The sequence below is a fragment of the Rhopalosiphum padi genome, chromosome 1, assembly GCF_020882245.1.
Source record: "Rhopalosiphum padi isolate XX-2018 chromosome 1, ASM2088224v1, whole genome shotgun sequence".
Lineage (NCBI taxonomy): Eukaryota > Metazoa > Arthropoda > Insecta > Hemiptera > Aphididae > Rhopalosiphum > Rhopalosiphum padi.
Genome location: NC_083597.1, coordinates 594,460 through 612,078, shown reverse-complemented (window position 1 = coordinate 612,078; position 17,619 = coordinate 594,460). Strand labels below are relative to the sequence as shown.

The 17,619-nt window shown below is 23.7% G+C and overlaps 2 protein-coding genes across 3 annotated transcripts; one reads left to right on the top strand and one right to left on the bottom strand.

Moving 5' to 3' along the window:
- Positions 1–2,760: 2,760 nt before the first annotated feature.
- Positions 2,761–17,619, bottom strand: LOC132930319 (major facilitator superfamily domain-containing protein 6-A-like). Of its 2 annotated transcripts, XM_060996123.1 has the most exons (11): positions 17,326–17,618; positions 17,202–17,242; positions 17,015–17,115; positions 9,665–10,023; positions 9,344–9,556; positions 8,982–9,261; positions 8,722–8,909; positions 8,500–8,636; positions 7,869–8,233; positions 7,648–7,803; positions 2,761–2,910 (listed from the first exon to the last, which is right to left on the bottom strand). In XM_060996123.1, the coding sequence occupies exons 3-11, from the start codon at positions 17,079–17,081 to the stop codon at positions 2,843–2,845; spliced, it is 1,833 nt and encodes a 610-aa protein (XP_060852106.1). In that variant the 5' UTR covers positions 17,082–17,115; positions 17,202–17,242; positions 17,326–17,618; the 3' UTR covers positions 2,761–2,842. The 2 variants fall into 2 exon arrangements, with proteins under 2 accessions (XP_060852106.1, XP_060852116.1); XM_060996133.1 differs by lacking the exon at positions 2,761–2,910 and having other exon boundaries at positions 7,652–7,787; positions 17,326–17,619.
- Positions 11,688–12,964, top strand: LOC132930324 (mRNA turnover protein 4 homolog). The gene is made up of 5 exons (XM_060996148.1): positions 11,688–11,874; positions 11,982–12,144; positions 12,217–12,366; positions 12,444–12,675; positions 12,744–12,964. Exons 1-5 carry the CDS (start codon positions 11,847–11,849, stop codon positions 12,834–12,836), a joined length of 666 nt encoding a protein of 221 aa, XP_060852131.1. The 5' UTR covers positions 11,688–11,846; the 3' UTR covers positions 12,837–12,964.

The following is a 17,619-nucleotide window of genomic DNA, read 5'->3' as shown; positions in this document are numbered from 1 at the left end:
TTAAAATCCGTTGCCATTATTAGTTCCTAAGTAAGAGAGCGTTAATAGAGAGCGCTGGTATCGCCTAGGCCCTAGATCACTATCCATTAGGTAGGTACTTAGGTACTTACCTAACCTAGCTATACTATAATATATCATTTATGTATTACCTATATAAGCTCATGACAAATTATACTTATAATTTGTCATGCATAAGCTGTAGGCAGTATAATAATCACAAAATTGTTATAATTGTTCTTTGCCTAAATCGGCTTATACCTATTCTATCAAATTATACATGATAAAAATATAATTTAAAAAGTATGTAATATAAATTGGTATTGTATATATTATATACAATACCAAACTATATGATAAATGTATTGATTTTACAATAATGTGTTGTATATTTTATTTTTATTTATTATATTTATTATTATTAATAAGTAATAACTAATAACTAATAACTAATAATTAATAATATAGTAAGTATTATAGGTTGAATTTATTTTTGCCGAAAACATTGCATTTATTATATTATATAAGATTATTTTATATTATAAGAGTTAATTTATTTTCAATGTAATGAATAATATATTTATATCGTATATTGTTGTTATTCACTTTCAAGTCAATACCAACTTACGCTAATGATAGTCGATGGGTTCGTGTTATAAAATTAGGAATAGTTTAAAGAGTAAAAAAATTAAACACGTATGAATAAAAATTTTATTTTTTTAATAAAAGAATTTGAAAATGTATTTATAATCTATACAATTCAATTAATATAATGAGTAAATTTTATAAATTGTTATTGACAGGAGTTAATGTTTATAGGCAAGCACTCAGCACTCAGCAGTGCCACCCGACCGACTATAATAATTACATAAAAGTTTCTTGTCTCCCCGCGAATAATATTTTTTTATCGACATAAATACTTAAATGCTTACTTATCTATTTATTAAACTCGTCAACATTTGAACTTAAAATGCTTAAAAAGTTTGCAACTTATAAGCTAGGTACTAAAAAAAAAATTGAAAGTGTCCAATGTTTGTACAGAAAATGCTAGACAGCGGAAAATCGCGAAAATTTGTAAAATATTTTGTTATTAGAAATGTCATAGCTAATTTAATATATCTAAGATTGCTCATAATTTATTATTTTTTCCTACAATTAAAAAGAGCATAATTCTATAAAATATATTTTTTATGAGCATCTGAAATTTATATTAAAATATTTTCTTATTTGGTTGTAATTTAAAGACGAATAACAGTAGATATTTTATATTTTTACATAATTGTTATATGACGCATGACGTGTGTAAAACTATCAAATCAATTGAAAATTAAACACAAAAAAGACATTTATAAGTAAAAATGGCAACAAAAAAAATATATATATCCATCATCAGATCATCTTAAATATTAAATGATTAATACATACATACAATATATCCATACAATTATATAATATTAGATATTATGCCCTATGTCAATCATCCGGATATTTGCTTATCCGGACCACCCTTGACATTAATTAGTCCGAATAATCGGAGTTCTACTGCAGTTTGATTGCAATCACTTTTAATTAAATGCATTATACTTTCTACATGATACATTTTTTTTTCGATTTTCCACAAAAAACATTATGATTTTAAAACAAAACCATGTATAAGTTATTAATAATATTTTAATTTAAATAAAGTGAATTGATCTATACATTATAGTAGGTATAAAAACTATAAACACAATTTATTCTATGTATTTTTTTATTTTTTTTTTATAAAAAACAAATAATAATCATATAACTAATACAAAAGAGCAAAACATATAATAAATAAAATCGGATTTAATATTGATGACTATAATAAATTGTGAAGAATCTTTAAATTACACCATATCACCAAAAATATATCATTAATAACTTAAATACTATAATAAATTAGTTACTTAAATTAATCAGAGGTAATAATTAATTAAAAATTAATAATATTTGCCTTTTTTAAATATCCCTGTAAATATGTTGTGCTTTAAGCGAATTACAAAATTTATCTATAGCACCATATTAAACCAATACTTTAACAATCAAAACATAAAAATAATATAAGTACAGAAAAAAAACCAAACCTAAACTGATACTTTTGGGTAAATACTGAATATTTAAATATATATATATATCGTTTTATAATTGAAAAATCATAAAAACATAAAAATAATAACGTAAATATCAAATTCTAGGAAATATCAAAAATGTACTTATAAGACTAGTGTAACTAACAAGTTATGTAACTATTATAGTGTAATATAATTGATATTATAATTAAATAAAGTAACATAATGATATAAAGAAAGCTGTTTAACTAAAATCGGTTGACACATAATTTCAGGGTATAACTGATAAAAAATAATTAAATATTTTAAATAATAAAAATCAAGTACTAATTATACATAGGTATACAATATTAATTAATTAAATAATAAATAATAATTTTTGTAGATTAAGTTTTTTTTATTTCAGTAGAATTTTTTTAAATAGTAATTTATAATTAAAAATAATATAAAAATTACAACAAAATTTAAAATTGCATACTTTTTTGGAAAAATATTTTAAATAATTCCTAACAAATACTATGCTCAATTCATACTTCATATCATTGACCAATTATGTTATATTATATAGTTAACATTTAAATATTTTCATTATTCACCTATTCTATCATTCCATCAATAATTATTTAAAAGCAAGATAAAAAATTAACTAGGAATAAGTGAATAATAAGTATTAAAAATAAGTATTTCTTTCTTTAATTTTTTGAAATAAAAATAAGATAGAACAATAAAGTAGGAACATTATAAAAATAAATTTAATTATCAATCAACATATGTATAGCTTCATTTGGACTGGCATATTCAGTTGATCCGCCTATAAAACCTGAAAAAAATATTCATAATTCATAACTGCTTAATTAAGATAATTAGAGCCGTTTGCACAAAACTATATTGGCTCAATAAATAGTTATTGGTCCAATAAATTGAGTTATTGAATCGATAAAAATTAAAATACGATGCAAAGCCATAAAACCTTAATTAAAAAGTTATTGACTATTAGACACTATTGATTCATTAATTTATGGGCCTGATTTTGGTCAAATAAGATTTATTGGTTCAATAAAATTAATTTAATTAAAGTTTATCAACATAATAATGAGATATTTGTTTTTTTATTATTTTCGAATAAAATATCAATTTGCATATAATTTTATATTCAAAAATATAATATACTATAATATAATTTAATAATATAAGCAATGATTTGTGCAACGACTCTTAATATTTATATATTGATAAAATATTTTATTAAACTAATATAACTTATGGAGCCAATAAATTATCGAATCAATAAAATAAATATTGGATGTTTTTTAACCTAACCTAACCGGCCATTAATAAGCTAAGTGATGGTTTAGTTCTTTTTTTTTAAGTTTAATTATATACTTTGATTGGACGTAATAGATATTTAATTTTATAAATCAAAGCTTATTATATTATATTATATTATCATATATTATTTTATAATTATTTATTATAACAATAATAATAAATTAACAGAATATAAAATATGTGATCAAAATTATTAACTAGGCATTTATGATAATTCTCTACATAATTTATTAATTCTATTTGTAAAGCAATGTATACCTTCATGAGTTTCACCACTTTTAAATCTGTAGAATAAATGAATATGTATAATTAATGATAATTATAATTTAATAAATAATATTTTTAAGGTAAGTAGTCTAACTCGATTTTGATGACTTTTTATATAATAATTAGCTGTCCCCGTAAACTTTGTCGCCCGTACAAAATGCACCCGTGTTAAGTTTGGTTGTCCCGCCTCTATATAGAGTTGCATTTTTTCAATCGATTAACCGATTGTGTATCATTTGTTAAAAATAATATATTATTCGAATAATCCATTAAATAATAAAGAGGTAATATATTGAGGTCATTAACCGGGATAAAAACTATCCTATCTAGTATCTAATGAAGGAGATAGAATTACACACATTGATCATAATTTCATCAAAATTGGTTGAGTAATTTCGGAATGCATCGAGAACATGTATTATGTATATGTATATGTATGGGCGTAAAATTGCCTTGTTAAAAGGGGGGGCTTAAATTATAAACATAGAACAATTTTATTGTAACATTTATTATATAAGATATTAAGATGTAGGTATTTAAAAACTTCAAAATTATTTACTTAACGGCGTATAAATGTATAATATTATGTAAAAATTATGTAAAAAAAAAATTAAATAATGTATTTAAGACTATGTACTTTAAGTTTCTAAAAAATATAAGTATACAACACAAAGCATAAATGCAGATACTTTTAAAATTGTATTTAAATACAGATACAAGTACAAGTACATCTATTCAGAAAGTATTTCAAATACATTTCAAATATTTTTAAGAAAAAGTATTTAAGTACAAATACAAATACTTGCCATATATTTAAATACTTTTATTTTTACTTTTCTACAAGTTAGCTTTCCAAATTAATGTTGTAATAATTAATTTAAAATTGTCATGTTACATTCAACTAGGTATTATTAGAACTTTTTGTACCACTTACTTAATTGTATACTAAAAAATGAAAATAAATTATAATTGAACAGTTGTTAATAATATATAAATAAGAGGATATAAAAATCAATTAAAAAAAATCATTTCCAAAAAATGTTGCATTTAAGTATATTTATATTTTGTAATAATCACATTCACAAATGAACGAGACATCAGCAATAGGGGACAGGGGTTCACAACATTTATGAATGAAAAATATAAATAAAAAGACAAATAGTATAATAATTTTCAAAAACAAAAATACGTGACGACTGACAAATAATTTGTTCATCAAAAGTATTTGTATAAAAGTATTTGATTTTCAAATACAAATACGTCCAAGATTTAAATACATGTACTTAAATACTTTACAAGACTGTGATAAATACAACATAATTAAGTAAACCCATGAGCTACCTGTTACTTGAAAATGAGATATGTTGTATTGTACTTCTTCAAAAATGTGACCTAATAATGTGCTAGAAGTAAATATTAGGCTATATTTTAGATTCTGTACGAAGTGATAAATGTATTGATTTTAAAATGATGTTTTTTTTTACTAAAATCCCTTTTTATAAACGAAAATTCATCTAGTTGGTACTTTGGGGGGTTAAAAGTAGTCAGGATAAACCTTTAACAAGTAACGAAAAAACAGGAATTTTTACGCATAATCAGTTTTAGACAAAATCGATTTTTTTGATTTTTTTGTAACTCAATAACAAACCATTGTAAATACTTGAAATTTTCAAATGTTTATATTAGCAATATCTATTTACAATTAAATTTTCAAAATATTTTGACTTTTTTTTTAAGCTTTTTATAGACAATTGAAATTTTAGATTTTTCTAAGTTTTTTTTTTTTTGAAAAGCCAATAAAAAAATTTTGGCATTTCAAAAAATCTTTTAAATTTAATTGAAGGTTTATTATAAGTTGTATTTATCGTATTAAAAAAAAAAAAAATCAAAAATCGTTAGTCACAATTTTTGTTTATAAGCATTTATAGTGCAAATGTTTACAAAATATGTTAAAATCGCAAAAATTTGAAAGGAATTTTGAAGTTGAAAATTCATAACATTTTTGTGATTTATACCTAAAGTTAATAACCCCAATACAAGGTACTCCATAACTTTTACAATGATACCTGTCATTGCATTCAAATTGAACACATCCATTATAGTGATCTACTCTCCATCTCTAGCAGAGCAATACCCACTTTCTTTTTTTAAATAAGTGATATTGTAAATAATAGTAGGTACCCATTACATATTTTGGGAAAATTTCAAACTTTTTACCTTATGATGTGCATACAAAGCTTACTTTTTAAAATAATCTTTAGATCATAATATATTTATATTTAGCTATATTTTTTATGAATAACATTTAATTTCCAAATTAATTGATTGAGAATAATTTGAAAACTAAAATTCTAATACATATTATCATCTATATCTATTGTTTCATTAAAAATAACAAAATTAGTAATTAGATTAATGTTAAATAAATTGTTATGTTAAATTGTTAAATAATAAGTAGATATTGTAGACATAGACACATAGTTTTATTCAAAATAAAGAACTCCTAATTTCACAAATAATTCATTAGTTTAAATAAATACATAGTTGGTAACAATGCAATTCTTAGTACAATACATAAAACTTCAGTTAGAAATATTCAAATATCTATTTAATTTAAATAAAAAGTTTACTATTGGGAAATTTTGTTGAATTTTATTTTAGTACAAGAGAATAATAATTATTGAAAAAAAAACAAATATATAAAATACTTGTATTATGTCTCACAATAGCAGATTAAATAACTCTGAGATATAAACTTTAGCTTGCTTTCGTTCAGTGAGTTTTGAATTAACATAAAAACTTGAAAGTTAAGTTTAAATATATTACATTAACCACCATCCGATTATGCAATCGAAAATTAATAGGTACTGCTTTTATAAAAATGTACAAAACTATTAACATTAAGTTGTAAAACATTGAATTTTTTTACTCTTATAAAAACAAATTGTGAATACAATTCATATTTTATTCTTTTTAAATAAAAGGTGATTTCATAGAAATATGTATCTAACCTAATCTTTTAATTTGTAAAGTACTATACATAATGCATACCTATTAGTGTAACTTACCTGTTATCTGGACTACCGCCTGATGTGACTACCAGAAAAATTACCAATTCCTTTATATCAACTATCAATCGTGCTTTTATTTATTACAAACTAAGCATTTAATATTTAAATTACTTGTATATAATTCAAAATCATCATACAAACTGTCATAAAATTATCACAGAGGTAGAAAGTTATAAATAAAATATCTCAATTTATCTAAAATTATTGGAGGCTAATTTTCAGAAACATTTCTCAACAAAATATTTTATTGATTTCCATCTACGTTGTATCTCATAATTATTAACCTCTGTCAGATAGAATTCTAAATGATGGAGTATGATTTCCAGAATTTTTTTTCTCTATTTATTAGAACTTCAAAAATGTTTAATATGCTGAATATGGGCCGTAATAACCAGGTTAACAAATTATGTATATCAGGGGTGGCCAACCAGTCGATCGCGATCGACCGGTCGATCACGAGATGAATTTGAGTCGATCGCGACACCTTTTCCCATTTTCATAAAATTTTGAATTTTTTTCAGAAAACAATTAAAATATTATTTTTTTTTGTAAAATTGTATATTTTTGTATATCCCAGGAATATAAAATTATATTTAGAAAAAAGCAATAAATAAAACGAGATTATACACAGATATCGAATAAAAGAACTGTAACACACATTGACAACCTTTTTTTTTTTTTTTGGTCGATCGCGACAACTTAGAAAATCTCGGAGGTCGATCGCAAGTCTATTAAAGTTGGCCACCCCTGATGTATATGATTAACATATGTATTCAGCTCAGGTTAGATCATCTATATAATATCCATACCAACAGTATTTTGTGGTAATGGGCAGTAGTCAAAATAATGGATAATTACCCTATTAGATTATTAAATTAAAATTGACTTACTTGGAAAACTTAATTTTTTATTTGATTTCAAAACTTTTTGACATAACAAATGAATTGCACACATTAATGCAGAACCACATGCAAATAATCTGAATGTTTGAGCTCCACCATATTTGTCGTATAAGCAACCACCTATTAAACTACCCAAAGATACACCTATGATAGAATTGCACAATATTAATTTTATATCTATACATTTAATAATAGATTAAAATATTTACCTATGCCTTCAAAAACTCCACCAACAAGTCCTATCATAGTACTTTCGCTACCAGGTAGTGCAAGTATACTTGCATATGACATAAGTACAGCATATGCTAATCCAAAAGTAATTCCATTAGTTAACTCAATAACGAGTACCCAAATTGGATTTGTAAGAATCGAATAAGCAAAAAATCTAATTGCAAAAACTCCCAAAACAAGAGACATGCAATTCAAGTGTCCCAAACGTTTCATAATCCAGCCTGACCAGAAAAAGAATGGCACTTCACCACCAAAACATTGAACTCCTGAAATAAAACCTTGTAACGTTTTAATCCAATGTTGGGCATTACACTCATTCGCGGAAGCTACATCTTCAATATACCTAAAATAAGTGAAAATGGGATATTAAACTAGAAAATATGATATAAGTAAAGTAAAATTGATAACTTAATAGTAATCATAAATAATTTATTCTCAAATTCCCCATGTATTAAATATATAAAATTTTCTATTTCATGAATTAGGTAGGCAAAAATGTGGTTGTGTTATGAACTAGATAATAATAAATTCTATACAATTAATTTAGGTATAACCATTGATTAAGTATATTGCTATAATAATTTATTATTGCAGAAATTAATTACTTACCAAAAAAGATATTGCCAAATCATCCCAGTGCAAATACCTACTACTATTGTCCAAGCAAGAAATCCTAGTACCTTGACTTCTATTAACAGTTTTCCAAAATCTTTAAATATATTAGTTGATATTTTTGTTTCTGTCACCTTTTATATGAAGTTTTTAATAAAATATATATATTAAAAATAAATTGTAATAGTTTTTTTTAAATTTGATTAAAAAAATAATTACCTTAAGTTTTGATGCAACAAAAAAGTTGCAAAGTAGTACAAGTAAACATAAAAAGTATATTGGTAAATAATTTTTATTTACATCACTGGAGCTAAAAAGATCTAAAATCCATCCGGAAAATATTGAAAAAATTCCCCATCCAATAGCACCCCAGCATCTTTGTTTGCCATAAAGATTAGGCTTATTACCTAATATTAAATAAATACATTAAAATTGAAATATTTAGGCTTTATGTAAAATATATTTATTTAAATCCTTACCTAGTTGATCAAAGCAAATAGAATCACCAAGACTATAAATAACTGCTTGACCTACCCAAAACAGACTAATTAATAGGAAAAATATCCAGAATTGATTTAATTCCAAAACACTGCCTTTAAACTTTTGGGGAGTTATTAAATCCATAATAATTTCACTGGAACATTGTACTTGGCATTGGGATCTTAAACTAGTATTACAAACTGGTGTGTGGTTTAGTGCTTCAGAATCATTAAAATAAAAATTTGCAGATTTTATTCGAAAGTAAAAACAGTTATCATCCTATAATATAGAAAAATTATTAAATGTTATAACTTAGTTGATCAAAATATATGTTAATGAGAAAACAAAATTATATACTTACATTAACAGTATGCATCATTTCTATCGACACAAATAAGTAAACATAGTCATTATTATAAAAATTTTTATTTGATTTTGTTCTTATTATTTGTGAATTGTTTGGTACATAATAATCTTTGACCACACTAGATGAATTTGAAAGTGGGCAATAATCATTAAATCCCCAATTTAAACACATTTCATCTTGAAAATGTGCATTGTTGTCACATTTTAACTAAAATCAAATAAATAATCAATGTAACATTTAATAAAAAGTAAATAAAAACAAATAAAATCTAGATATAAAAATGGATCAAATTAAAACATTAACATTAATATTTACCTGACATCCAAATGTATCACCAATATTTTCTTTAACCCGTTGTATAGAACACTTTGACAAAGGTACATTATCCTCGGGACAAACATTCATATATGTGGCATCGTGGCAATTGAGTTCTACTGTAGGGCCCAAAGGTATTTCAGGAACAAACATAAATGAAAATGCTGTTAGGCCAGATAACAATATGAATGTTAAGAAGATTAATTTTTTAACCCGGAATTGATCCACAATTGCACCAATTATAGGCTTTATTAATAAACTTAAAATTGGTAAAATACTATAAATAGTTCCAACTACAATTGTAGAATATCCCAACTGTTTTGCAATTGTTGGTAAAAAATTTGTCAATGGGGCAACACCTATAAAAAAAAATAATATAAAAATAAGCTAGTGATGAATTAAAAATGTGAGAAAATTAATTTGATAAAATAGATATACAAGGGTTAAGGAAATAAATGCAGTTTAATATCTTTCCTCATTCCTCATTTTTTTCCCTTCAAGATGTATTTTGAGATATTGAATTTAAAAATGTTTTAAAAAATGATCAGTGATTTTCGCATTGGAAGTTTTATTTGAATTATATTTTTTAACTGATTATAACTTTATTATTTATTTTTTAATAAGAATATAAAACTAGTGAAGGATAGAGGTTAAATAACAATAAACTTGGTATTAAAGAGTCAATAGTAATTTTTAACTAACAAAAAATAACATTTTTAAAATTTAACATAAAAAGTAAAACAAGATGGTTCAAATTTATGTTGTTTTGTTGTATTCATAATTAGTTTATTGACAATTTTATCAGGGCTACCATTTTTTGAAAATATTTTTGGTATAACTCAATCTAAAAGGATTGAACATTTCAGTACTTTCATATTAATTCCTTTAGACAAATATTTTGAAAAAAAAAATACAAATTATTAGTATTAATGCCACAACATTTTTAAGTAATTCTTTTATCACACAAAATTCACTACATTAAAATATATTTATGTTTTTTAAATTTTTTTTCTTACATAATTCCAGTTGAAATAAAACAATTTTTTTTTTATGTACCTATATTTCAGCGTAATAATTTTTTTAATTTTTACTTTTTTGAATATCTTCATGTCATAAGTATTACTGTTGGGTAGTTTCTAAAAATCATGTAAAAATTAAAAAATATATATATACTGCATCAGATTTATTTATTGTAAAATTACCCTTACAAATTGACTCATAATTTAAAGAGTTTACTCATAAACTACTCGTCAGAATTTCAATTTCTATGTAGGTACAAGGTACACATAAAAAACTCCTAAAAATATTAAGCTTTAAAACATGGAATTTATAATTTAACAAATGTTGACATGTTGTCATTCAAAAAAGTAAAACTTAAAATTATTGTTTTATTCGGCTTGAAAGTAAGAAAATAAGAAAAAAAAAGGCGGGCAAGTCGCTCTGCTGTATAGTAAAGGTGGAGAGTAAGTCAAATAAAAAATGTTAAATTTGAATGCAATGACGGATAACATTGTATACGAACAACGATTCTGAACGGAGATAAATTATCAATCTATGATATATTATATTATTACCTATATTTAAATTATAATTTTTTTTTCTCAACTAAAGTTTCGAGTTTCTGCTACTTATACTTTTTGAATAACAACAAATAATCGTTTTAGGATATATTGTTAATTTACGTGATTTCGTAAAAAACTAAATTTCATTTGCTCATAACATTTTTTCTATATTGACTGGTTTTTTTACAGTTAGGTAATAGGTTTTGAAGAAAAAGTTATGGAAAACGGAAAACCTACTACATAGGTACTATTACAATTTTTAACTTTACTTCCTAATTCCTACATATCAAAGATCAAAATATAAAATGAACCATTAATACAATTCCAAAGATGTTTCAAACACCATACACAACAATCACGGCTTCTATAGAATATGATATCTATTATCTACTACTACGGCCCACGATATCATGGTTTTATCATACCACATGGACACGGGACAAGGATAATAATTTAAGGTTATCATAATATAACTTTTTGAATTTTTAATATTTTTATTCTTAACAAAAACAATACTTTTTAAATATTCCTATACTGTTATTATACATTAAATTTAATTGAAAATTTAAAGTTAATTGTATTTTAAAGTATCAGTTGAGTTATAAAAAAACTACAGAATAATGCCTAAGTCAAAAAGAGACAAAAAAAGTAAGTTATTCAGTTAATCTGTTATATTAAGCGTCATTATATGTTCAAAGAAAAATTTAACAATATTTTAATCGAAATTATCTTATACATTTTGTGTTTTACATTAGTTTCATTAACCAAGACTACCAAATTGGGTTCTAAATTAAAACAATCTGTTATGGAAAATCTCCGTGAAGCTGTTGACAAATATGAACACATATTTGTATTCCATACTGACAATATGCGTAACGGTAAATTAAAAGATGTGCGAAATGAATGGAAAGATAGCAGGTGCCTAATTTTTATCTAAATTATGCTAAAATATTATTTTTAATGTGTACATTTTTATATTAAATATTTTAGGTTCTTCTTTGGTAAGAATAAAGTGATGTCATATGCTCTAGGAAAATCAGCTCAAGATGAAATTCAAACTAATTTACATAAATTAGCTCTTAAAATTGAAGGGCAATGTGGATTATTATTTACAAACAGACCAGTTGATAAAGTTATAGAGTAAGATACCTATTTTATTTGATTGTTTGTAAATATATCTATAAGTTTTTCATGTTTGATATATATTTAATGTTCAGATGGTTTGATAACTACTCGGAGCCAGAATTTCCCAGGGCTGGTATCAGAGCTGCATACACTGTTACATTAGATGAAGGCCCTTTACCAGATACATTTATCCATTCAATGGAACCTTCACTAAGACAACTTGGTTTACCAACAAGTTTACAACGTGGTGTTATTCAAGTTATAAAGAGCCATACAATATGTAAAGAAGGAAGCATTATCACACCTGAGCAGTCTAGACTACTTGTAAATAACACACATTATAATTTATAAATATCAAACAAATTATTAACAAATTTATATTTTGCTTTTAGAAACTTTTTGGACATAAAATGGCACAATTCAAAATAGTTTTAAGGTATGTTTGGTCTAAAGATGGACAATTTCGACCTTTGCTTGATGAGTAACTTTTTATTATCAACAGTAAAAACATCATAAATTAGTTTTTTATTTATAAGATCATAAAAAAAATATACTTGATAAATTTCAAATATACTCAATTGTTTTAAGATTTTAATAAAAAATTTTGTTTTAATTTTCCCTATTTTGAATATTTGACAGCTAAAGTAAATTAACCACTAATATGTAATGTACAGAATGCATCACTAAACTTGGATGATTGTTAGTATTATGTGATGGAAATTTATAATATACGGTATACATGTATTTACTAATTATTTAATTAACAACAATAAAATGTCCCGTCAAATAGATAATCGTTTTACTGTACAGTGGGTGTCGATTATACCTCATAGAGTAATGGATGTGTTAAATTAAAATTCAATAATATATCATTGCATGTAATAAAAAACAATTTTGAGCTAACTTTTTAGTAACCAAACTGTTATCTTTAATATTATATTAACATTATCTTAATTTTATTTCCATTCAATTTATGTTTATCACATTTATTTCAAAAAAAGCACTGAACAATTTCAATGTTTACCTCCCAAAATTAAAAAGATTCAATTTGCTACCTAAATGTATCTTTGAACACAAAAAAATAGAACATAAAATATCAATACATTCTTTGCTCTACTCAAAACTTAAAATTATACATCCACACTTAAATTTGTTTATGATTATTATAATTTTTAAGCTTCTAGAAATATTAGACATTGAAAATAAGTAATATATTTTGTAAAATATTAATTGAACTTCATATATATTTTTAAGTAAATTTTAATGGAAATACTTTATTCCTTGGTCTTGGTCCATTACTTTTAGAATATCTGGAGTTAATCATTAAGGGTCCTTGCGGTTCAACAGTTTGTAGAGTTTAGGCTACCTACTTTAAATCTTAGCACTGATTTAATAAAAGCTGAACAATTGTTAATATTTCAAGTTTTAATTAAACATATAATAATAATAAATGTACCAACTCTAACATTTTCAGTGTAAATACTAAATTTCTTAGTTTTGTTTTCTTCTAACTTAATCAAATATTATCCACATGAATATCCCCTTAACCTACCTCATTTTAAGCTTAACAGTTTATCCAATTAAAGAGTGTCAACTTTATCAGCATACTTGTTAGTGGCTCCATTGATTCACCCAAACTTCTAGCAAAAGTAAATTTTAGGATTCCAGATTATTGTCTCCCGCCTATGTCCCTTTACATCATACTGATTATGGATGTAATCTACCCATCCACAAAATGATACGTTTAGTAAATGACAACCTTTAACCTATTAAGTTGTTCTGATGTATAATTTGAAATTTATATAAACATTTTCTTTTTAAGCAGTAATACTTTGAGCAGCAACCCATAAATGTATGTAAAATAAAATTTAAAAAAAATTATTTCTTCTTAGATTTAATGTAACACAATTTTTAAAATGTTTATTGACCAACTAAATGATCTTACTATGTCAAAATTAGAAAAATTCCTATTCATCTAAAAATTTGATTTTAATTAATAACTTTACAGACTATTCCCGATATTTAAGTTTATTATTCTAGTGTAGTATCCATATTTTGATTTTGTACTTTGTATGATTATACCAGTATACTTACAATAATAATAATTTACAATAAACCCAATGATAGTAATATATTTATTTTGAAGAAACTATTACTTATCATGAAATCCCTTAAGAGGAAGTCATACCCACAAATGTTGTCTCGATCTTACAAACGTCATATAATTTGTGTTGTAAATTTAATTTTTTTGTAATAAGCTCATAAAAAGTGAATTTACATATTATCATTCATATAGTTTTTACTATATTTTAATTTTTTATTAAGTTATGAGTAGGTAAATCTCATAATTTGTTAAAATTTAAATATTAAAAAAAAAACCTTATGAAAGCACAGATATTGCACAAAATTGTAACTGTTAAACACAAATCTGTTATGTTGTATGTTGGTAATTCAGAGACAGCACAGGCGAGAGTACTAATTATTAACAGGAAATCATACCTGCATGTGTTGTCATAATCTAACAAACACACACACAATAAATTTTAAAATTATTATAACTTGCTTCAAAACTAAAATATCAATAAAAGCATAAAATTATATTTTTATTTTTAAGTTACATCTGTATAAACGGTGATTCTTTAAATTTTAAAAAGTAATTATGATTTAGTAAATATTTTTTTCTTATATATAATTTAAAGTAATTACAAAATATTCTTTTTGATAATAAGTTATATTTAAAATATTGTCATAATTTTTTTAATTCATTTTTAATTTTGTTTTCCTAAGCAAAATATTATTTATAAAATGTTCATATACCATGTTATCATTTCTGCCATGTTACTATTTATTAACTTAACTACATAATTCAGTATACTCTTTTGAATATATTGTTGTATTTTGTGAATTTAAAATATCAAATAATAATTGTATAAGTCTATACATAACTAAGTTTGGAGAAAATATATTTTGTTCTGTAAGCTGTGTGAAACGAGAGTAACTGTTGATAGGTGATTTATTATCATGCAACGTTCAAAAACAGAAAAACATAAACTAACAAAGCAATGTCAACAAAATTGGATCAAAAGTACACCACAATTAGTATTTACATCTACGCAGTTAAAAAAAAATACTTATACAAATTTTGCATTTTTTCATAATTTTTGATGCAACAAATCTCAAATCCTACTTATAATAAATTAACTACTTAGTTGAAACTCTATTTTAATATCATAATATCAACATCAACATTCTCAAGAGAAATATTTTGCTTCAAAATAAAAATGATTCACAACAATCAAGTTTTGTAATTGCTTCAAAAATTAGGTAAAAAATTATTTTTGAGATAGAAAAGATGTATTATTAAAATAATCACCCTGTACTCATAAAATTGACACTTATTAATGTCATATTGAACTTTAGCCAATGCATATTTATTATTTAAAAAAAATAACATTTAAAGATTATAATACATTTTTTATGGAAGACATACAAATTTTAAACAATGCACAAAGATAGGTTCATCTTAGTCTCTCAGAACTGTATTAATAGTTTAAAATTTCCTGGGTCATTGGTTAAACAGAAAAAAAATCATCAAAATTTACTATAAATTTATACAAAAATTACTTAATACTAATAGTCATGTATAAAATGAGGTCTACAAATAGTGTGTTTTGGCTGTAAAAAAAATAAATAAGAGTATAGTAAATACATTTATCATTAATATGTTTAAGAAAAAATAAATTTTATTTCACATTACATCAATGGCATGTTCACGTGGTGGGGGGAGGTCAGGGTGTCATAACCCCCCTTTGGATTTTTTTTGTCATGAATAATGATATATTATCTACATGAAAAAAATTTTTAGGGTCTGTGAGAAGTCAAAAATGAATATCCCCCCTTTCAAAAAAGCTGAGCACGCCACTGTATTACATACTTGCAATTTGTAAAAGCAGGAACAAATATGTATTCAGTATAAAAATAATTAGTTTTTTTGTAGGTAAATTACCAACTAAGAATTGAAAAAATATGTAAAATTAAAATTAACTAAACACAATATAATATATTATATGAATATAATTATTATAAATATCAACAAGACCCTATATTATAATAATTAAAAAAATGTAAGTATTTGTTTAAAAACAAAATGTTAAGCTTACAATTATTGAATAAATTCTTGTACATATTTTTAATTGTGTTTCTAAAAGTTCTCGGTCTTATACATATTTAATTATAGATGACATAACATAGGTCTTTCAGTAAATATGGTAGTACCATAATGGTACTTTGTTTAACTTAAGAAATGTACTAAGTAATCAAATTATAAGAAGGGTTTATAGCTTCATTACACAGCATGGTTGATTCAGTAAAGACAAAAACTGGTGTAATATAATTACAACTTAAATATTTAGGATGTATTAAATACTACTAATATATACTAATATTAGATTACCTTTCTAATTAACTTATTATACTATACCTTAGTAGTTAGTACCTTACTGAATCATTATGTTACTATACTATCAAATGTTAATCATACAAATTAGGTTATTAGGTCAGGTTATAAAATAGAAAATTTTCAATGATTAACTAAACAATAATACTGCATAGATTATTTATAAGAATGTCCTTAAGATTTATTTATTATAAAGTTAACACTTACCGCCCATAAACAGAAAGTAATGCACTTTCATTGGTAACATTTTTACATCTACTTGAATTAACGGCATCTTGTAATAATTATTCTTTTCACAGAATCAATAACTAAAAAATACAACACAAATATCATCAATAATAATGAGTTTTATACATTTGATAAGTAATTGTTTACAGAGTTATAATTATTATACCTTTTAAATGAAGATTCTTTAGTCTAATAAAACATGATTAGCTGTAAGATTTAACAAATTAACATAGGTACTATAGAAAAAAATCAAAAGAACTTAGAAAGCAAACTATTAAGTGGTTAATTACTTGTCATGGAAATTTTTTTATTACTTAAAGAATATGGTTTCTTTATTCTGTTAATTTTCAAACATAATTATGTAGGTTTAATTATTAAAATAGTTTGAAATCTATATAAAAAAATTATAAACTAAATATTAAACGATAACAGTTAACATGGACGATTTAAAACATTATGGGTAAGTAATTAAAACAATTACTGGCCAATGAAAACAATTAACACTAATTATTAAAATTAAAAAATTGATCAACAGCACAGCGACAGATTGTCTGCTTTATATTTCATACTACAGTACAATAACA